The sequence below is a fragment of the Solea senegalensis genome, linkage group LG7 (assembly GCF_019176455.1).
Source record: "Solea senegalensis isolate Sse05_10M linkage group LG7, IFAPA_SoseM_1, whole genome shotgun sequence".
NCBI classification, from domain to species: Eukaryota; Metazoa; Chordata; class Actinopteri; order Pleuronectiformes; family Soleidae; genus Solea; species Solea senegalensis.
The window spans coordinates 25,252,892-25,276,089 of NC_058027.1; the positions used below are offsets into that span (position 1 = coordinate 25,252,892).

The 23,198-nt window shown below is 40.4% G+C and overlaps 1 protein-coding gene across 2 annotated transcripts in view; it reads left to right on the plus strand.

Annotated features, from left to right (window-relative positions):
* epha6 (eph receptor A6) overlaps nt 1-23,198 on the plus strand; it is a 90,256-nt gene that overhangs the window by 34,977 nt on the left and 32,081 nt on the right. For both annotated transcript variants that reach the window (XM_044030399.1, XM_044030401.1), the window contains 5 exons: nt 4,045-4,109; nt 13,641-13,769; nt 14,287-14,436; nt 15,293-15,454; nt 15,550-15,778. In XM_044030399.1, the coding sequence (XP_043886334.1) occupies nt 4,045-4,109; nt 13,641-13,769; nt 14,287-14,436; nt 15,293-15,454; nt 15,550-15,778 (735 nt within the window). The remainder of the gene's footprint in view (nt 1-4,044; nt 4,110-13,640; nt 13,770-14,286; nt 14,437-15,292; nt 15,455-15,549; nt 15,779-23,198) is intronic.

Sequence of the window (23,198 nt, forward strand, 5' to 3'; positions counted from 1 at the left end):
TCTTTTGGAATGTCAGCCAAGTGTTTGTCTTCTTGAATATCATCAGCCAAAAGTGCTTTGTTGTCGCAGTCAGTGATGCAGAAGAAGAAAAGGAAGAAGAAGAAGAAGAATCTTTGTGATGTGACTGAACTGCGGGTTACATTACGTATTCCTCTGTTTGAAAAGTCGCATATGGTGACGCGAGCGGTATTTGTTGATACTGAAGGAAACATCATCATTATTACTATTATTATTATTACATCTGGATATCAATGTAAATGCTCGCTGAGAGCTCACAGAGAGGATGGATGACACCCACGTCGTGTGTGGGAAATATGGAGAGAAAGAAGAGGGTTAGCTCAGTTCAACATAAAACCTGGAGTCAGGCTGTAAGACTCCGTGTTACAGATACAGTAACAGTAGAAAGAGCTTCTACCCAGAGAGAGATTTCAAAAAAATTGAACTGTGCCAGAGTTTCTAAAAGAAAAGGAAATTATGCAGGCTAATTATTTCATAATGAAGATATTTCATGCCAGCCTTGGTTTCTGCTACGATGGGACGCGTTGAATTCGTACATTCTGTACAAGAATGAAATATTTGAGTGTGACATTTTGAAACAAATTATTTCACACTTTCGCACATTTCTGTTCACAAGTATCGGAGCCAAGAGGAGGACGGGTAAAGTTCAGCTGTTTTTTTTTCCCGGGAACAGCTGTGAGTGAGGATGCAAATGCACCCAAAGTCAATTTTCGGAAACTTCTCCTGCCACCTCCTTACAGCCCCAAACTCTGGATGACGTCTGATCGATCACATTAAATATTCACAGTAATCCAGTGGCTCCCTAAACCCATAATCAGGTGCTGTTTGCTCCTAAAGCACAGATGACTGTGTCTAAAACGAACCAATGATGACCAGGAAACAGTTATCAACCCCTTTATTCATAGTGTTCAATTCAGTTCAGTTTCATTAGTATAGCACCGAATCACAACATACATTATCTCAAGGCTCTGTACATGGACAACATCATCGAGAGCAGAGAAACCCAACAGTTCACACAATGAGCAAACACTCGAGGCATCAGTGGAGAGAAAAAAATACTCCCTTTTACTAGAAGAAGAAATCTCGGACTCAAAGATGTGCGCCCATCTGCCTAGACAGGTTGTGGTGAAAGGAAAAAATGGGGGACAGAGGAGAGATGGGTGACGGAAAGGGGGGGGAGAGAGGTTAAGATGCACCAACAAGAAAGCAGGAAACAGGAAATCCCTATTATACCATTCTGTAAACCACACATACATGTGACACTTGACGTTCCTTTGAATAAGATGTGTAATTTTCCATTCACACGTATGTGTGGTTCACAGAGCGGTATAATGGAGATGTGAATGTGTTGATTCTTGGCCATCTCTGTGATTATGTCATTATTTGGACAAGCTACTGATTCAGTCTAATCGCCGACATCGGCTATAAAGATTCAAGAAGTTTTTAATTGTCATTATGAGGACATAATGAAATTTTTGCAGAGACTCCCGGCTTGAGGTACACAGTAAAATAGCAAAAATAACGGAAATAACGAAGGACTTGACATTTAAATAGACATGACGAAAGGCATTTAAATAAGACACAACAAGAGACTTAACACTTAATGAGACACAACAAAATATAAAAGTACAAGGATTCAAGATTCAAGATTTCTTGGATCTCCGCATCACTATTAATTTATTTCTAAGGTAGTATAGCTACTCATCCTGGGCTCCACACACAACACATACAATGTAAAACAAACACACCATAGTTAAAATAATAATATATTATATAGTAATATTAAATAATAATAAAAAAGAGTGGACAGATGCAGATTATAATGTTTCTGTCCACTATTATACCCAGACAAAAGTAATGTGATTTGGCCCGCTGATAACTGCATGTCAATTTACTCTGTGTGTGTGTGTGTGTGTGTGCTTTGAGTGAGAAAATCCGAGTATCAAATTCAGCACTGTGGTCTCCTTGGGTGATGTATCATTTCCTGCCTCCGAAGATAGTTGCTGGAATGTAATTATGCTATGACTGCATTACTGTGTGTGTGTGTTTGTGTACATAGGTGTGTGTGTGTGTGTATAGACACGGCGAAGAGAGTTGGAGGAAAAGATCTGCTGCTGTCAAACATGAAACGCAGCATTACTCATGGTTATGAAAGATTGTTTTCCTTTGTCAGAAATCAATGTCTCTGTCTCTCGGTCTCTGTCCTTGTCTCTCTCTCTTTATCTCAGTCTATGTCGGGTTGTTGAGCAGAGGCAAAGCCGCCTTATTATAGGTTCAGACCTTACTGTAAATATTAAAGCAGCTCATTTAATCTCACCACCGCCACGATCATCTCCAACCTCATATTCGGTTCCCGTCGCTGTGGATTTCCTTGCCAGGAGGAAGTCGATCACTCGCTTTGTTTACACCGCCATGTTGGCAGGAAGAGCTTTTTGACGGTGCCAAATTCGAGCCGCGAGAGTTCACCGCGCGCTTCAAATCCACGGGGATCGGGCAGTGTGTCGCAGAACCTGGATAGAGTGATTATATCGGACCCTCGCGATGCCGCCGGAGTGCTTTTTTCCACGAGCACGGAAACAGCTGGAGCAGTCCAACATGTGCAACTTTATGATAAGTCCCTCATCTCACTCCGGAGACTGGACAGAGCCAGTGGGAAAAGAAGCAGAGAAAACCACAGGGACTTTTCTCATTTACCCGGGATTTAAAAAATAAAAAAATGAAAAATTAGGGATTTATCAGATTACCAGGAACTCTAGATGGGCGATTGGTGGAACACAGTTTGCAGCTGTGTCAGCGCTGCCAATTTGGCGTCTTTATCGCTATATTCAGCGAGTGTTCAGACTCCTGTAGTGACTCTTTATCAAAAAAAGCGACTATTTCTTGTGTAATTGGAGACCTTTGTAGACCTGATGTGAAAGCACTTATCATTCTAAAGGTCTTTTTGCACACCGGATGGGACTAAAGTGCGAATAATTCGGATGCGAATTATGACGCACCATGCCATGCACATCAAGCACGATGTGAAGAAACACCGGGGCACAAGGGGGGAAAACATTTTATTACGGTCGACCAGAGCACACACACACACTCTCAGTGGAGCACGAACGTCGGTGAAAATTATTTTGAAGTGTGAGTGAATGGGTGAATGTTAAAAACTGCAAAACCGTAGTGTAAAGCACCTTTGAGTGGTCATAGATAAACACAGACCATTTGCCATTACTATATATATGTGATTATATATATGATTGTGTGTCATTAAACAACCAAGAACTTTAGATTACCAGGAATTATTTTCCCCAGGGTTAACAAGTTCCTGAATATGGGAAAAGGGGCATTTGAATGCATCCCCCTTTAAGCTCAACATGCTGTGAGCCATGCATTAATTTCACTAGATCTCATGCGCTGGAGATTTAGAATATTGAAATAGCCGTTTTGCTTCAAATGCCTGTCACCACCACATACTGTAATCTCACACACTGTAGATTATCACCTCACTCTCCATATAGGCCACATATTCCCGCGTTGGTGTGAAATCATTGGTATAAGTCCGCGGGCATGTCCTGCTACAGCTATATCATCACCGTAAACATATCCTGACTGTATTTTCCTAATTAATAAATCAAAATTTGGTTTAAGTACCTAACGCCTCAGTGATCTCATCACCGATGTCGCGTCACAGAAGACTCGTGACCTTCTGAGAAGGACGGAGATGGTGGTGCCGATGCGCGCTGTCCCGGACTTCTCTGAGAGCGGTTATTTCATAGGTGATTGAATCTGATAAGGACTTTACAGCTCTGTCAGCCGCCCGTTGACAGCTTGATAACTGTTGTGTGTGCTCTCTCCCTACTTTGTCACCTCCATTTCTCTTCTGTTCAAATCCACCGTCCCAACCTCTCTCACGCTCCCCTTCCATCTCTCTCGCTGCTCTGACGTGTCATTCTTCGTGCTTATGCTGTCGCTTCTTCTCTCCTCCATTTTACATGGCTTTTTCACCCCCACCCCACCCCACACACACTCTCTCTCTAGTGGTTCTGTTGGACACTACAACAGTGCTAGGAGAACTGGACTGGAAGACCTATCCTGTCAACGGGGTGAGTGACTTTGACAGTTCCTAAAACACTGTTAGAAGATTCACTGCGAGACACTTTTGTTTCTGTGTCATCCACACTGACCAGAAATGAAATAAAGCATTTTTTTTTAGGCTTTATTTGAACACCGCTTTACATTGTACACATGCAGATTAATTGCACATTCCTTTAAGACAAAAACAAACTTTTTTTTGTATTTTAATTTACATTTTCCATCAACAGGATTGTTATTGATTCAGATTTTCTGACTTAAAGGATTTTGTTTTGTGCCACCGATCAATATTTCCACAATAACCTTTCAGCTCAGCGTAAACCAAGCGATCCGAGAGAGAGCTAGAGTTTGTGGACGTCCTGCGAGAGGCGGTTCAGTTCACGTGCGTCAAGGCGAACCTTAAACGGACCATAAATTTTTAAATGAAAGTCATGTGTCCTGTATGGAAATGCCGCTCAGACGTTGAGGGCGGCTAAAGTACAAAAGCCCTCGCAATTTCTACATCATTAGATGAGATTAGACTTGACTGATCTCACGCTGGGGAAATTCACTTGTTCCAGCAGCTAAAAAAAAAGTTGGGGGGCTGAGGGTAGACAAGAGGCGAGAACAAAACAGAAATAAAGTAAGAAATAAAATAGGTTAAATGTGAAAGAATAGAACAGGTGTAGGACAGGAATGTTATGGAAAACATTTATGTAATACAAAGTGCAGCTTTCGCGATAGAAAGTGAACATGTATCTGTCCATACTGATCTGATGAGGTAAAAACTCAACAATCAACTTCTTTTTGTATGTCTCCTTCTACTGCAGCTTTAATTAGTACATACCTTTCTTCACTCATTGTAAAACTGGTCAAGCAATGACTAGACGTAACGCTAATAAGGGTGGGAATCACAGCGCAACCTCACGATGCGATATGCGACACATGGTCCACGATACCAACAATATCATGACACGACGATTTAATTATCACAGAATCATTTTATCGTGATACTACTGGTATCGTGATAATAATAATATCACGAGACAGTTATCACAGAATTATTGTATCATGATATTATTGGTATCGCGTTATTAATAATATCGCGATACAATGATACAGTTATTGCAGAGTCATTGTATCGTGATATTATTGGTATCGTGATAATAATAAGATCACGATGCAGTTATCACAGAATTACTGTATCATGATATTATTGGTATCGTGTTAATAATAATATCGCAATACAATGATACAGTTATCACAGAATCATTTTATCGTGATATTATTGGTATTGTGATAATAATAATATCACGAGACAGTTATCACAGAATTACTGTATCATGATATTATTGGTATCGTGTTAATAATATCGCAATACAATGATACAGTTATCACAGAATGATTGTATCATAATATTATTGGTATCGTGTTAATAATAATATCGCGATACAATGATACAGTTATCGCAGAGTCATTGTATCGTGATATTATTGGTATCATGATAATAATAAGATCACGATACAGTTATCACAGAATCATTTTTTCGTGATATTATTGGTATCGTGATAATAATAATATCACGAGACAGTTATCACAGAATTACTGTATCAATGTATTATTGGTATCGTGTTAATAATAATATCGCGATACAATGATACAGTTATCGCAGAGTCATTGTATCATGATATTATGGGTATCATGATAATAATAAGATCACGATACAGTTATCACAGAATCATTGCTCGTGATATTATTATTATTATCATGATACCAATAATATCACACTACAATGATTCGCAAGAGATATAGCGATACATCGCGATATCTGTGTAACTGAAGAAGACATTAATAAACTTCAATGTGAAAAGTTAAAAGTGCAGGATTTCTCTATTTAATCACAACACAGAGAGCATTAAGTGCATAACGTCTATGTACTAAACGTGGATGGCGCATCTCTTAACTTCCCCGCATACATTTGAACAGCGCCGCCAAGAGGAGACATGAAGTAGTGATGCCCAGCAAGTGCAACTGTCAGGGACTGTTTACTTTAGAGCGCCTTCATTTGTGAATTATAACATTGATATTCGATATGTTAAATCACTTGAAAAAAGATCACATTCACGATCACCGAGTTGACAGGGAGGATAAAATGGAGTTTTTCAAAATCACACCAACATTTAATGTCGTTTCTCCCCGTGCGCCCACAGCAATCAATGATTAAAACACATTTAGCCTGCAAATAAAATGGCAAATATGAAACACAGAGAGATCCTAATTCAATCGCCTCCCTCGTCTTGTGTTTTGTTTTATAGAATACATGCGACGATGTTTATGTGCAACTAATACTGATTCGTCTGGAGATTAAACCAATTAAACTGTAGCGTGTAATTCTTACCAAGGCCAAGGCCCCGGAGGGAAAACGCTGTAGATTTCACTGCTGCAAATATTTCCGCTGGGACTCGGCAACAACAATCATTTTTTTCTCCACAACTTAATGTCTGATTTAAGACACGGACGTGGCAGCGCTTGTGCTTTCAGGCTATTATGAAAAGTGCAATAAATCCTTAGGAGCAAAACTAATAAATAGCTGAAACAAAAAAAAAAAGAAAGAAAAAGAAATGAGATATTTTCAGAGCATAAATGCCAATATTGAAATAACTTCTCCCGCCTCGCATGCAGACGGAACAGGTTTTTCTGCTATGGGGAGCAACAGCGCCATTACTCGGTGGAACAAAAACGCACGGCGAGATTTACATTAAATCAATAATTCATTACAACGACAGAGATTTTTATGATATTTTCATAACGCGGCTCTCGCCGCCGTCCCGTTGGTCTGACATTGACAGATTGTCTTGTGTTAATCAAAAGCTCACACCTCTAAACCAGCTGCCGTGTCTCCACCATGGCTAACACAACAGCATACATTCAATATATTTCTTAAATGTCTTTTTTTTTTTTTTTAACACCTAATGAATTGAAGTAAAAATTCACCCTGCATTAGTTTGTTTTTCCACGTAGATTCACATTGACGTGTCACACACACACACACACACAAACACGTGTGTGTGTGTGCAGCTTCTGCTGAGTCGGCAGATTCGGTCGTTACTTCGTTATGGTGTCGACCCAGAAATAGTTGCACGTGGTGGGATGGGTGACTCAGTAAGGCCATCACATGGGTGTGTGTGCGTGGGTTTCAGCAACTAGTAACTTAAGCTAATTACTGTTTCATTTAAAGTGTCCGATACTGGTTGTGATTACCTGTTGCGGAGGACAAGAATAAAATAAGTGCACTTATCTGAATGAACTCAACTGGCTACCTACTTAACGTGGTAGCCTAATTACTCACTCACTCAGTCACTCGCAGCATATCACTTAAATGTAATCCATTTAATAGGCGAAACGTGTTTTCTCTTATGTTCAGACTCAGGAAGTTGGCACTGCTTCTATGTGTGATATATATATAATTAACCTTTTGATAATCTTTTTTTAAAAAGCTCCCCCAGTAAAAACGTACTGACATGGTGTCAGTTCGCTCAAAATAAATCTTCAGTACTGGATAAACAAATTAGAATGTACAGCTTCCATGGAGTTAGCCAAGTGTTGTGTGAAAAAAAATGAAATGAATGGATGAATTGAGCAGCTAATCAAGCTGTAGTAGATAGAAGGATGTTCTTTATCGATGCGGTTAGTCTTTCAATATAAGAAATAGATGATGTTAGATGAAATCATATGACAATTAAAATACTTGGATGTATTCTAAACCTATAATCACCACTAATGTTTCACATTCCGTGCTTCGGAGAGAACAAGTCGTTCTGCAGTGTTCATATTTAATGTATCGTAACGATCACACACTGTGGTTCACAGGAAGCGGACTTATGTTAAAGTTATATATGTATATATATTATGCAGAAATCTATTTTTTTACCCCCCAGGAATAAAACACTGAGTGTCAATCATTGCAAATGACATTGATCACTTTCCAGTGGAAAAAAAAAACAGGAAACTGAAAGTTTTCAGGGAAATAATTTGTTCTAAAAGATGAAAACATGCCATAAAAATTTCCATTGAAGGTAATGCTCAGCTCACATTTAAATTTTCTTTTTATAGCCGTCACCGACCTGAACTTTTACCCATTTTTTCTTTGGACCAAACCTCTTTTCTCTCGTGAACAATGTTCACAGCAACTGTCAAGTGCTGAGTGTAGAACCGTCAAGAGTGGAAAAACAACAACATTGCAACACTCAGAAAAACATCACAGCTGTTCAAAGACGGCACAAAGGTGGGGCTTTCGTGTTGCTTCTGAATGCCATATGGGATGTTTATACAAAATATTTCATTTGACCCGGTCACTATAGGTTTACATGACGTTAGAATACATCAAACGATTGGGTTAGTCTAACTAAAACCAGGTTTTTTTTAAATAATTGTAAAACATGATTTTCTGACGCAAACAAAAAGACGCTGCGGTGAAATTCACAGTGCTGAGTTTATGCTCCGTCACCTTAAGCCTGTCCCACACTTTTTAAAGGATTTCCAAATCTGATTTGATTTAAAAAAATGGGGGAGACCACAGACACATGTGATTTAATGTGACTTCAGAATATAAACAGACATGGAAGCGGACTGTTCTAAACAAAAGCGCTTATTGTTTATTGCAAACCAAGAAGACTCTGATGCGTCCGTTAATATCACGTCTGTTAATCCCTCAGACTACAGGATAATCTGTTCAAAACAGCCTGAAATCGGAACGCGCCAGATCGGTACCAAAATCTGGCCAATTATCCTCCAGTGTAGGGCGGGGCTTAAATCATTTAAAACTTAATGGATGGTAGTAGAAAGACATGGAATGGCACTACCAATTAGCCTTTAGCTAAGGTTGTTTTGGTCTGTGACGTCGCACGTCAACCAGAAAACACTTAATACTAAGTACTTCCCAATGGGTTCCCCACCAGTTAAACATCCCAGTTGAGTTAAAGCCACTGTGCATGACAATAGAAGTTGGTATGGTTGAAAACACGACGTAGAAAACTACTTTACCTCATATTATGTTGACATTTTCTATGAAAGACATATGCGCCAACATATTATCTTGCACAGGATGGAGCTCTCTTCAGTCTTCTGGGAGAGAAAAGTGAAGTTTTGTATTGTGTTTTCTAATTTAAAGTTTAAGCACTTATTTGCGCCAATAAATCAACAATAACAATGGCAACTCCCATTGATAATGGTAACTCCCATTGAAATAATCTCATATTTTTCATCTCTCTGATAGTTGCTGCTTTTAAATGTGCCTCAACAAATCCACTTGACCTCACAAATTACAGTAGCCAGACCAATTTTCAAAATGAGACTACAAAAACAACCCCAGAAAATCTTTATCAATTTGGTCCATGTTGAGCAGCAGCCGAATCCAAAACAGACAAAAACACAAAATCACAAAATCTACTCGATTGTTCGAGGCACAGGGGAAATGCAGGAAAGGAGACGCTTGAGAAATAAGAAGATACTGGTGCTTCAGTCTCACGTCGCAACATTAGTGTTGAGTTCAATACCTTAGTTAGTTAATTAGTTCCACCCCTTGTGCTTCACACCTGCTTTGTGTCTGCTACAGTTTGCCGGGCTTGCTGCTAATAAGCAGAGTGATTAGTAGGTGCATATCTGATTGTTTCAGAGAGCGCGAGCTGCAGCTCATCTTTCAAACTCCGAGGTGCGCGTTGGTTTTCCTCCGCTCCGAACCATGCCACATCCCGAGGGAGCGTTTTCAAAACACGGAAGCACACGGAGTGACAAATTACCATTTTTCTCTTGTTTGTATGCATAATGGAGCGCCAATTACTTAATGCTGATCTTATGCAAGCCGGGAAAGTTCGCTTTCTGCAAGTTTCTTTTTCAAGGTCTGTGAGGAGGGCACTTAAACGACAGCATATGGAAGGAATGTGTGGAAGAAATACTGCTGTGTGTGTGTGTGTGTGTGTGTGTGTGTCTAACAGTACCTTGTGTGATTTCACCCTTTTAAAAAGTTGCAGAGAATCTTAGACGTGACAGGTTGATTGGCAGGTGGCAAAGCACTGCAGAGGCCATGCAGCAGTATACAGCTCCTCCCTTTGGCGACCACGTGATTTAACAGTGAATTTCAGGTGTTACCTTAAAATAACTCCCATCAACACAAAGTGTGTGTAACTAATTTTAGCATCGCTGAATGGGTTATAAATGTAAAATGTGTGAAACTGTGGCAGGCCGGGTTGCCAACCATTCTGTAAAACAAGGATTTTTTTCCATATTTGAAAGGTGAAAGACGTATGGAACACACTTTATTTTCCTTATTTTTAAAACCATGACAGAATTCTGTGTATCTTGGCAATGAAGACGTGGCGAGCTGTAAAGGTAAAAAAAAAAGATTGCAAAAATGTATAATATAATTATAAATATATCGATTTCAAACCCATATGCTTAACGGAAAGTTACATACTTAGAAATACTATTGCGAAACTGTTGGCAACTCTAAACTGCGGCCGTTAGCATTAGCATTTAAAGCAGGCGCTGCTCATCAAATTCAAAATAGTAAAGAGGGTGTTGGTTGCCAGTGAGTTATTAAAACACGGAAATAAGGTTTATGTTTAGTAAACACAATGATGTTGTTTCGTGGGCGGAGCAAAACAGGACTGATCATAAAGTAATGCTAGCAAGCACACCGAACTGTGTTAGCTTGGTTTTTGTAAAGAATGGCCTCTGAAATCACGTTTCTCTGAGTATATAAAGTCTGCCCAGCACTAAAGGATTTTTAAATATGACTTTATTTAAAAATAAAAATGTAGGAAACCACAGACACTATTTCCAGTGTTTTAATCCTCAGAAAAAAAACACAGACTAGACATTCCAGGTATTACCTGGTATGGGATAATGTGATAAACTTAATTTTCTTGGACTCTAAAACACAGTAAGGTGAAATGTTTTCTTGCTTATCTGTCTGGAGTTAATGTAACTGCAACAATCCGCTCCCTATTTGCCTCCAGTCTTTCCGGCTTTTGTTTTGCTGATAAAAAAAAAAGGGGTATTTCAATTTAAAATGGTTTCATTAATCTTTGATGATATATCATGGTCAAATTGATATTTAAAAAAAATGAATACCATGTACTGCACCTTCAGCTATGCACATAATGACGGGATTTGGCGTCGCTTTTAGACTGTGACAGACTAAAAATACTGTTAACTTGAATAATTGCCATATCACTGATGCATTGTGGAGTCCACTTAACATCACTGAGACAAGGGTACAGCATTATTAGGTGGATGGAGTTCCAAATGGGAGAGGAACTGATTATGATTGATTAATCATTTAGATCTCGGGTGTCTCATAGAGCTAATTTAAGATAGCTTAATTAATATTAGATTAATTGCTTTTCCACACTGCAGTCAAGGTTAAAGTGTTGCTTAATAATTTACACGTGAGAACACTCTGCCTGAGTCATTTCACTTTCCCGCGGCTTACCTCATTCTGTCTGTCTCTTTGAGAACGCTTTGTACGGTGCGTCCAAGAGAGTTGTCATTACGGATTTTGTGTGTGCGCAGCTTTGCATAATTTCCTCCAATTAAAGTGTGTGGAAAGTAAATGCAGAGTTTTCTCCACTCCACACAATATTCATATTAGTGTCTGAGAAACTAGTGAAACTGGAGTGAAAACAGTTTCTCTCCACTCCGGAACTTTTTAAGGTTTTATATCAATATGGCTTGATGACACACAGGAGCCAACAAATAGTACATAAAATACAGCAAAATATTGATCAGTATTTGTCAAACTTGGGAATGATGATGTTGATTCATGATTTCTTTGTTATGCAGAGCAAAGAAACCGGAAAATATTTACCTTTTTAGAAGTTGAAACAATCAGAAATCTTGTTTTTGTCATGGAAAAGTCAATTATCAGAATAGTTCAGTAATTGTCTCACCTCTAATTTGGTGATATGTCGTAGTCCTTCCTCGTGCAATATGGTAACCAACACTCCAGGGCAAATATTGATATCTCACTCGCCAGGCGTCACTACTTCATGGTTCCTCGCGGTGGCGTTGCTCGAAACTTGCATGGAAGTTACCTAGCCGAAGAAGAGGGCGTTCATAGCAGAGAAAGTTAGACTTTATGGACTTTGTTTATCGTTATATAACTGTCTTGCGATATATCGATTATCACCGAGCCGCAATATTATTGGTATCGTGGACCTTGTATCGCATCATGTGATTCCCACCCTTAGCTGTAACCATTAAAACCCCCATTGTGCTTTATAAGCCATTTACGTTGTTCCATGAATAAAGCTGTGGCCTTGCGTGAATCCTGTCCAGTGTCCTGCAAGTCCATTATTTTCTCCATACGTTTCCAACTGAACATGGAAATGATGACGCGTTAGCTTATGAACAAGCAAACCCTCAGTTAGTTAGTCAGCCAAAGTCACCACATGCTACGATTAGTAAACAAATGAGACATTCAAAGAAAATGAGTGTAACTGTGGAGTCATGTCTCCGTGTCCCGCTGTGTTCCTTTAATATGCACAGCATCGCATCCGTCACAGTTTTGCCTCCGTTTTTTAAATCTAAATTAACAAAGTTATTTACAGAGTAGTCTACTGACATTCATAGATAATATAGTTTTCTGCCGTGGCCTTTAAATGCATAATTAGATTTAAAAAAAAAAGGAATATCGAACACCACTGCTTTCTCATGTTCTGGAAATATACTGTAATTACATGTCCAGCTGTGTAAATGACATGATTTGCTGCTGTGAGGAGGAGGATCTGTCAATTAATGTTAAGGCTTCGGAATCTCTGATCATCGCGCTGTTTGAGCAAAGCAGACAAAATGAGAGCGTCTGGCTGATGCAACGGCATGAAAACACTGGTGAAGCAGAACGTTGATGTTTCTGAAAACGTCACGTGTAGACGTCTCACCGCAGGCGACAGAGCGCACGGCGTTTCGAACCTCGCGCAGAGTGGCTCCGACAAACCAAATCAAACACGAGCGCTGGCAGTGTCATTTCCAAACAATGTTACAATATTTGCTATGAAATTTGCCCACATTGTTATACAGGTTTTTATTTGATCTTGCGCTTTTTTCCCCAATAATAATTCATCATATTGAACCAATTTTAACATTTGACATCAGTAAAAACACCTCAAATGTCACTATTTGTGACCCAAAATACTCTTGGGTGTACATTGGGGTTGTTGCAGGGTTGCTATAGATTTAACAGTGTGGGTCAAATCAAGTAAAAAGGTGTTGAGGATTCTTCTTATATGGAATATGGAAATAATATTGTGGTATAGATGGTATTGGATGGACATAATTTAACGTACATTTATGGTTTTGCATTGTTAATAGTTACCAATTTCATTGAGTATTTAGATCATTAGTACATCATAGTACATAGAGTTTCCAAAAAAAGTGGTTCACACATCTAATGGTGCAGTGTTTTAAATATTGCAATATTTAAATATATTCTTAGGCTGTAGTTCTGCTAATAAATAGCTAAGTATACACTTTGTTTGACACTTGCTTCTAATGTTTTCCTACAGTGGGACGCTATCACAGAGATGGACGAGCAGAACCGGCCCATTCACACCTTCCAGGTTTGCCACGTCATGGAGCCAAACCAGAACAACTGGTTGAGGTCTGGGTGGATCCAGCGGCAGGCTGCTCAGAGGGTCTGGACACTCTCCCTCCTACACACACACACACACACACACTGAGACTGAAGGACTGAGAAAGTGTTGAAACGGATTAATGCAAACTAACAGGCAGCATGACTTTATGAGGATGGATAGCTGATTTCCATTAAAGTTGAAACTCCGTAGAAAAAGAATCAATCAAAGAAGTGCAGCAGTGAAAACTGGTTGTACAAAGTTCATTGACATAATAATCAATCCCTTTTTTTTTAACTGTCTTCATATAGGTTTTTAGATTTAGTTTAAATGAACTTAATTCACTAGGGTGTAATAAAATTACCAAATTACGTCTTTTCAGTGAGGATTGATTTTTCTTACACGCTGACTGTATATTCTAGGTTAAAGGCTTTTTCTACAGTCTTTGTTACTTATTTCAATTAATACTTGCTAATTAATTGCCTCTGCTTTTATAAGAAGGTGCAAATCTTACCCTTTCATTACACACCGTAAGATCTATATACTATAAAATGTTTCTTTTCTCCCTATTTTGACTCAGGTCTATGTGGAGATGCGTTTCACTCTGAGAGACTGCAACTCCATTCCTTGGGTGTCTGGCACCTGCAAGGAAACCTTCAACCTCTTTTATCTGCAGACAGATGAGCCGCTGCCTGCAGCGACACGCTTTCGACCTCTTGACTACGCCAAGGTTGGTTAATGAGTCTCTATAATGGGGGAAAACAGCTCTTTGTTGCTGTGCTGGTATCATTGAAGGTCCAGCGTGTAACGTATAGGAGGGGATAGAATAGAATAGAATGGAATAGAATGTATTGCAGAGCTGCACGATAAAACGTTGAAAAAACGCAATGTCCGATTCACAGCAAACCTTTTTTTGTGCCGAAAAAAGGTTTGCATTCGGCTCGCCGCCAAATCCACCAAGTCCTCTGGTAAATGATGAGATTTTAGACATTTGCTTTGCTAAATGTTGGAGATTAACAATCACGTTTTCAGGATTGTTGTCTTTTTAACGGACCTACAGTTCGGCACTGTTCGGTTTGATTCTTGTGCCTCTTCCTGTGCACGGCACCCCTGCTTATGGCGCCACGAGTCACTAGATATGTCTCCTAAGCCACTAGAATTGACGCTTTTTATTTTATCTTTTGTTCGTGAGTGAAAAATTGTGCCAGAATTGTGCAGCCCCAGCGTTTTTGTCATTATGCAGCCAGTGTACATCGAGATCCCACGGGTCCTTGAAATCCTTGAAAGTTTTTGAACATTTCCCTTAATAGACGTGGGTCACAGAAAAAAAGAAGTCAATTTCAGCTCCGTCTGGGATGTGTAGAGTTTGAGCTAAACACATTTAAATGTAATTTGATTGGCCGGAGCCTCTGCCGTTGCTTAGAAACTTGACTCGACTTCTGGGACACGCAATGCGAACAAAGTGAAGCACCAGACCCACAGTCTAAGTCACGCTTGATATTGCTTATCTGATTCCACTCTTACACACTGGACCCTTTAAGTCTCACTGAACTGTGCTAGTGAAGTTGTTTGCTGTCGGACTGCAGGTGGACACCATCGCAGCAGACGAGAGTTTCACACAGACGGATCTCGGGGATCGCGTGCTTCGCCTCAACACGGAGGTCAGGGAGGTCGGGCCGGTGACACATAAGGGCTTCTACTTGGCATTCCAGGACGTGGGCGCTTGTATTGCTCTGGTGTCCGTCAAGGTCAGTGAACAGTCTGGAGTTACTTCTGACTGCGTGAACCACCGACAGCTGTGTCACTGAGGAAAAGACCTTTTATTTTCCTCATCACACTTCAGGTCTTTTACAAGCGCTGCCCGTCGACTCTCAGGAGCCTCGCCGCGTTTCCTGACACGGTGCCGCACATGGACTCGTCCTCTCTGGTGGAAGTGCGCGGCGCGTGTGTGGAGAATGCCGAGGAAAGGGACACGCCCAAGTTGTACTGCGGCGCAGACGGGGATTGGCTGGTGCCGCTGGGCCACTGCGTCTGCAGCATCGGCCACGAGGAGATGGACGGCTACTGCCGGGGTGAGTCGCTTTGGTCGAAAGTCTTTAGAGGTTTTTATACTTCTATCTTTTGATGACGTCATGATGGTCACTGCGTCACATTAGGTGATCACAGAGTTCATGGATGTCACCAACAGACATGACAGAATGAGAGGTGGGGCCATGGGGGGGCGGGGCTAGACGCATCCCAGACTTGTCCTTGGTTGTCATTCATTTTAACTACAATAAGCTTTTTACATAATATATACATAAATACGAGCATCCTGTGACCAAGAGGTAAGGAATCGTAACTCAAGGGTTGTCAGGTCTAGGGCTGATTGCGTGCCCATTAGCAAGGCACCTAATGCCCCATTGCTGCCCACTGTTCCTGTGCCCGGTCTGGTGTCTGGTAAAAAAAAAAGATTATATAAAAGAGTATACAAGAGTATTTTACAGCCAATCTGTTACACCTAATATTATATTGAATAGGTAAACCGAGCATTTGTGAGAGATAATATTTGAAAGACTAAAAATCAATGCAATTCCATGTTATTTAAAAAGAAAAAAATTGAGTAAAAGTATCAGCAAATGTATCTGGCAACCCAAGACTGCACTACTACAGTACAAAGAAGAGATCGATTTGAAGAGAAGAGAAGAGAAGAGAAGAGAAGAGAAGAGAAGAGAAGAGAAGAAGAGCCTCTGGGGCCTCCCCAGTCATCTGCAGGAGTCTGACTTTACAGAATTTCTATTCCCTCCTCCCTCTTCTAAGATCCTGCATCCTTGTCTGATCCTTTCCATCCACATCTCTCTTCATCTCCTCGCAGCTCCACCTCCGCGCATCAGCGTCTTTCCTCTCGTGTCCACTTTATTTCCCCTGCACTTATTCCCTCCTCGTTCTCCCCCCTGATCCCTTTCCCCCTCCCTCTCCTGTCATTCTTTCTTTTTAATGCCCCACCGCCACCGCCTCTCATCACTACCACCCCCTTTGCTGCTCGGAGACCGTAAAGACTGTGAATGTGATGAGATTAATGTCTGTCGCCCGTAGTTTTCCCACCTTTCAAAATAATTACTTTGGCTCCCCGGAAGGGCGTCTCCTTAACGATATTGTGCTCGGAATTGAAAAGTCCATCACAAGAATTTGGCAAAAAAAAAGTTTTTGTTTCTGGTGCTTTGCTTGAATATGGGCGTAAGAAAAAGTAAAAATGTGGAGTCGCTCTAAATAGTCTCTGGCCTGGTTTCTCAACTAGACTGTGCAGACAGACTGTGGAGCCAAGTGGCTAATTGCCTTCATTTGTTAGTTTCACTGCTAATTTATCTCACACCTAGTCTTTTGCTAAATCTCCTCCAACTTTCCCCTTCATTCACGAGGCTTATTGGTAATTAAGGCAGGAGCTAAATTGAGCCACAGTGCGTGATTAAAGTTAGAGCACGCTCTCTGTTCCCGACCACGTTCTCAGTCTGAGCCACTTTAGGTGAAATTTAACTTAGATTTTCTTGTATTTGCACCCTTCTTTACCCATGTTTGTTGACCCAATCCGTCAACAATTAAGTCCATACAACAAATCCTCTTTACGATAGAAAACCTCCATGCAAAATGATTCATTTTCACAAGGTTAAACTTACACTCCAGAGCTGCAGCAGATCCCTCAGAGCAACTTCAAGTGGAAAAATTGTAAAGTCTCATTCAGGGAACGCGTCCTTTATCTGTAAGAAGAGCAAAACACCTGGAACGCTCTACATGAACATTTGAAATTTGTTCCACACTGTCAAATAATTTCAAGAGACTCCTTAAAACCTGGTTAATACAGTAACAAATATGTCCAACTGTCTTGTATTCTTGTCTTGTACGTTATCATTTCCAGGTTTGGTAAACACTGATCAACATTTTCTGACCACACAAGTACCTGATTAATAGTTTAATCAGGTTAATCAATCAGGATTGTTTGATTCTCCCAAATAAACCATAATAACTCACAAACCGGGCTTAGGTGAGCAATCAGAGTTGGATGCCTTGCTCAGGGGGCACCTCAGCCCCTGAAATGTCCTGGACTTTCAACCAGCAACCCTCCACTTACAAGTTCAAAATTCATGTCGTCAATTCTCCTGTGGGGATGTGGCTACTAAGGTTTTTTTTTTTTTATCCTCACATTTTTCTTAGCTGTATATGCTACTATTTAAAGACACAGTATGTAATGCCTGCCACTGTGGTCTCTCATTCAAAAGAACAAGAAAATAACATGTCGGGACACAGTGTGGGATCATGGGAGAGCTTATAATGAGTAGTCGTGACCCATCAGTTAAAAATTCAATAGAATAAGAAAAAAGACAACACACTGGGCTAACAAGTACTACTGAATATTTAATTCCTTGATGCCTCATGGGGGGCTTTGCACCAGACGTTACAGGATTAAGAAAGCGTATAATCTTGAACAGAATCCAGATTTCACTGGATTTAAAAAGTGATATGTACAGTTTGGCTCATATACAGTACGTACACTAGTCGGTCTTGTTAGTTTTTAGGTAGCTTAAAGGCACCGGTGTGTAAATTGTAAATCAAGTCTCTTCTTCTGCTTCATTTTATATCGAAAAATACACAAAATAGAACTTTGAACTGTGACGAATTTCCAAATTTCACAAATGAATTCAATCTGATTTTTAAAATTTGGACTACTTTTTGCTTTTGAAAAAGCATGTAAGACACTCCATGTTGCACATTTCTAAAGCAGCCACAATGCTCTGTGTTCTAAGGGTTAATGGTAAAATGATGCACATTATATCTTTATACCGCACAGAAGTCAGGAGAGATAACTGACGTGACACCAGTGTAGGAACTCTGCTCTAATGGTGGTGACCCACATCCATTTTTCCCCTGCTGCCTGACAGTGGTTGCTTCTTTCCATTGTTCTGTGGCTTCATCAGTGTCAATGAACGGGTCAGTGACTCACGCAGCAACAACGCTGTCCTATTCTTCACATTTTTTATTTGTGGGAACCCATTTCTTAAAGATGACAAGCCATTGTGACCCAATTCACAACATAGATCATGACACAGGCTTCCCCACCGGGTTGAAATTCAAGGCCCTTGAAAGTTTAAATAAATAGACGTGGTCATTGAAAGTGCTTGAATCTTGTGCAAGAAATAAGTTAATTTGGTATTTAGGTCGGTTACTACGCCACCTACTGTTTCATGCCCTGCATTGCTTGATGCCAAATTTATGACACTTATTTTTAGGGTCAGAGCACAAGGTGCATAGGAACCTATTGCAACGGAAATGGAACCGGAAATTGATCGCGTTCGTGACGCCTTTCCCATAACCCAAAACTCCTGGGGTTTTTTTGTGACGGAAGTGGACGAAAATGAAGAAAAGCTTTTATTGGGTGATCTTTTTAAAAATGTTTCACATTCATGAACGGAAATTGGTATACACGTTAATCATGTCAGGACGGTCCAAAAAGCCAATGACAACTTTGCCGTAAGTCCCACAAGAAAGCCGCCATCTTGGGTTGAACAGCCTTTTTTTTTTGGCGATATCACCAATTTCACCACGGTGGCATTTGAACAAACTTGTCCTACAGCTTTGTTCTGATCATCTTCAAACTTGTTTTAGAATTAGTTTAGAATTAGCTAATTGGGGGGGTTAGCAATCTTGCCTTGCAGCGAGAAGACCTGGGTTCGAGCCCCGGTTGGAACCCCGCGTGTGCGTGGGTTCTCTCCGGGTTCTCCGGCTTCCTCCCACAGTCCAAAAACATTCAATGTGGAGATTAGGTAAATTGGACACCCTAAAATTGACCATAGGTCTGAGTGTGAGAGTGAATGTTTGTTTGTCTCCGTGTGTGTGTGGCCCTGCGATGGACTGGCGGACTGTCCAGGGTGTACCCTGCCTATCGCCCGATGTAGCTGAGATTGGCACAGCACCCTCCGCGACCCTCTGGTGGAGGATAAAGCGGTAGATGATGATGATGATGATTAGCTAATTGGGTGCCTACTAATTAGACACCCAATTTGTTTGGGTGCCTTGCTCAGGCGTAACCCAGCCCTTGACAAGTGCTCGGATTTGATCTGACGTCCTTTGAGTTACAAGCCCAATTCATTCCCTCTAGGCCATGCATGCATGGGCTGTCCATGGTGAACCACTCAAAACACATGTATTCGATGCGTGTCTTAGGCCTCCGCTCACAGTGCACATTGATGCAAGAATCACGTACATTATAAAGCAGGCAGAGCTTAAAGGGAAAAAAATCTGTACTGGATTCAGACTCCACATCCTTGGAAATATCACAGTTGCATACCAAGTGAAGGGAAAACCAGAACCTGTTTTTATTTCTCTGCCTTGCAGTCGTTACCATTGGTCTTCTTCTTAAAGACCCATTAAGATGAGATGATTGGATTACAGGCTCAATTCTATACACACCCCACACACACACACACACGTGTCTTGCAGAATGTGTGTTCTGTGCGTGATGAAGCCGTCTGCCACTTTGCAGGCAGCGAGTGCACGAAGTTTAGGCTTGAACTTGCGGTGACTTCTGCTTTCTCCTCGTTTTCATTTTGGAACATTGCTTCAAAGGCTGCTGTGATCAAAGCTGTCTGAGAGGCAGCATGGGGAAGAGCTAAAGAGAGGGGGGGAGGATGGAGAGAGGGAGAGAGAGAGAGGTATAGAGGGAATAGGGAAAACCCCTGCTCACTCAACTATAAGCAGAGCTCAGTGCCTCCACGTCTGTCTTTCCCTTCCAGCTGCCTAAACAAAGGCATCAGCGCTTATCAAACCCTCCTCTCCACCCCAATAGCTTTCCGCCAGACTGTTTTGACATCTCAATCGAATGCTTTATTGTGATTTTTTTTCTTTTTCTTTCATTCAGTGTGAACCACAAGAGAATTACTTAGCGATAGGCTGGTTATATCATGACCCAGATAGGGCAACATCATAGCGCTAATGCTATTTGTTCCACATCCTTTTGTCACAGTATCATATTAGAGACGTCCTTTTTCACCCCAGACGAAATCTAGACGTCGCTGTGACATTCAAACGTAAACTGAATAAATATGGATATCATGTTCATGCGTTGTGCAAACAAACTTTGAGATACAACACAAATGCTGTGATTGTTGTTATTTTTACCCATAATGAAGCTTAAAAACCACAATTAATTGTTGCTTAAACTTGGAAAGCTAACGTTTATTATGACAATTATTGATTTTGACAGATTTTAGGAAATTTTAGGTTTTATCATGATAACATTTTTGGCAGTAATCATCCAGCAGCCCTCCCTTCAAATGATAATTTTGTCCCTAACTAAATTCTGCTTCTCAAAAAACTTCTTGAGCCCCACCCCCTGTACTGCCGGTGTATACACACAAACGCTCCCTCAGTTAGGTCTGATAGTTTTGCTTGATGGAGTCTGTTTTCAAGTTAAGGACAAACAATATTCCATTGTCTCCAAGTCAAATAAACTTTATTTATAGAGCACATCAATAAAAACAGAAGTAAATCAGTACATCTCTGTTCATAGAGGATGATAATATTGTTATAAATTATAATTAAAAATGTGTTTTTATCTTCCCTCTGTGAAAATACATGTCAGACTCACTTTAAAAAAAAAAAAACCCTCCGCTTCGTGGAGACGTGAGGTTGATCAGGCAGACGAGGTGCAAAGCTCAAACTCGGTTGAATAAGAAATGAGGAAGTGTGGATGTATTGTCTGGGTCTGGACGCTGCCTCTCCCCTGTCCATTAAGGAGCGCGTGTGTTTACTCTGGCTTTTAACGCTGCTCAGCCAGAGCGAGCGGCGCATCACTCATTCTCTGTGAACTTCCCATCTGCACATCAAAGCTGAAAGACCATGCAGGGTAAACAGAGACTCCAGCTCCATCTGTTTTCTGACAGCGGAAGCCAAGAGAACGTTTCCCCAACTCTGCTCACCCTAACAACTCAAAGTCTCTTCCATCCAGACCGGGGGGGCAAAATCAGGTTTGCGCTCTCAAATCAGATCACACGTGTCCAGACCAATGTAATAAGAAAGTGGGCATCAGTGTCTGTGATATTGTCACTTTATGTTGCATTGAGATGGACTCCTAAGATATTGTGAAATGTGCTTTGAGCAGCCAGAGGAACCAGACTGCAGTGATGTGATTAGAATCATATTTCAGAGTGAATCCAAACGTCGTTTGGATTGAATTTTGTGTGTTTCTGCAACTGCAAATGTCGAATAATGGATTTGGTCTAAACAAGTCTTATTTCTTTTGTCATTACGGTCTCGTAAATGTGTCTGCTATCTGTTGACATTCAAATCTTAAGCTCTCTTAAGTGAGACTCTCAGCATGTGGGTAAAGTCCAAGCGTGGTGAAGTGCTTTGGAAAGGGTGTGTTTTTTTTGTTGTTTTTTTTAAGTTGCACTGATCAATATTTATAGACTAGTTACTATATATTTCAGAAGGGATTGCTTGTAGTAATGAACCCATAGAAAATTACCCCCCGACTCGGCAGCTCCCCTGAGCTTCGCAGCATCCTTCAATTTATTATTATCTCTGCCAAGGAGGTTATGTTTTTCTTCACATTTTGTCTGTTTGTTTTTCTGTTTGTCTGACTCGCCGCTTTTTGAGCACTATAACTCAAAAAGTTAAGATTGGATTTTGATGAAATCTTCTTGGAATGAAGGTTATGGCCTAAGGAAGACGTGATTATGTTTTAGTGCTGATCCACATTCAGACCCAGACTCAGGATCAGTGGTTAATCATATGACATAGGGGCGTTTTTGATGAAAACTCAACAGAAAATATCAGTATTGCTTTAAAAGAAACTCCAGGTCTATTATTTTGTGTTTTTATTTATCACATGTAGAACATGCTAAATCAACATAGTTGTCAGATCATAAGTTGCCACTGTGCATTCTTTTACCGATTTGTGTAAGCTCACATTTCTGAACCAAGATTGCGTTGCTTATTAACTACTATTTATTTATTTTATTTAGTTTATTTATATGTTTGTTAACACGTTCATGACACATGACAGTGTTTCAATCACTTGTGCCACAGAACAATGTGCTACTAACATTCTCTGCTAATCTACATTCGCTTTAGTGGGGACCGAAGTCGACGACTGTTGCTGTTTGTGCTGAATATTGAGGTTAAAGCTCTGATATCAAACCCTTTATTTAACAAACGTGTATAGAAGTGAAATTTTTCACCTTTCTGATCACAATTTAAAAACTGCAATATTAATATATTATGTTTTTATAGCAGCTTTTGGAAGGTGCCATTTTCCGCTGCTAGGAGCAAATTAGTAAGTTTTTTTTAAGGAACTCTTAAGGGTTAACTGACGATGACGACAGTATAGTCAGCTCTATGTCTGTTTATATTCTAAAGTCATGTTAAATCACGCAAGTTTCTGTGAGATCTCACATCCCTCCCTGAAATCGTTTGATTGTGGTCCTGCGTGTCGACTGGATCATCTAATCATTAAAACGT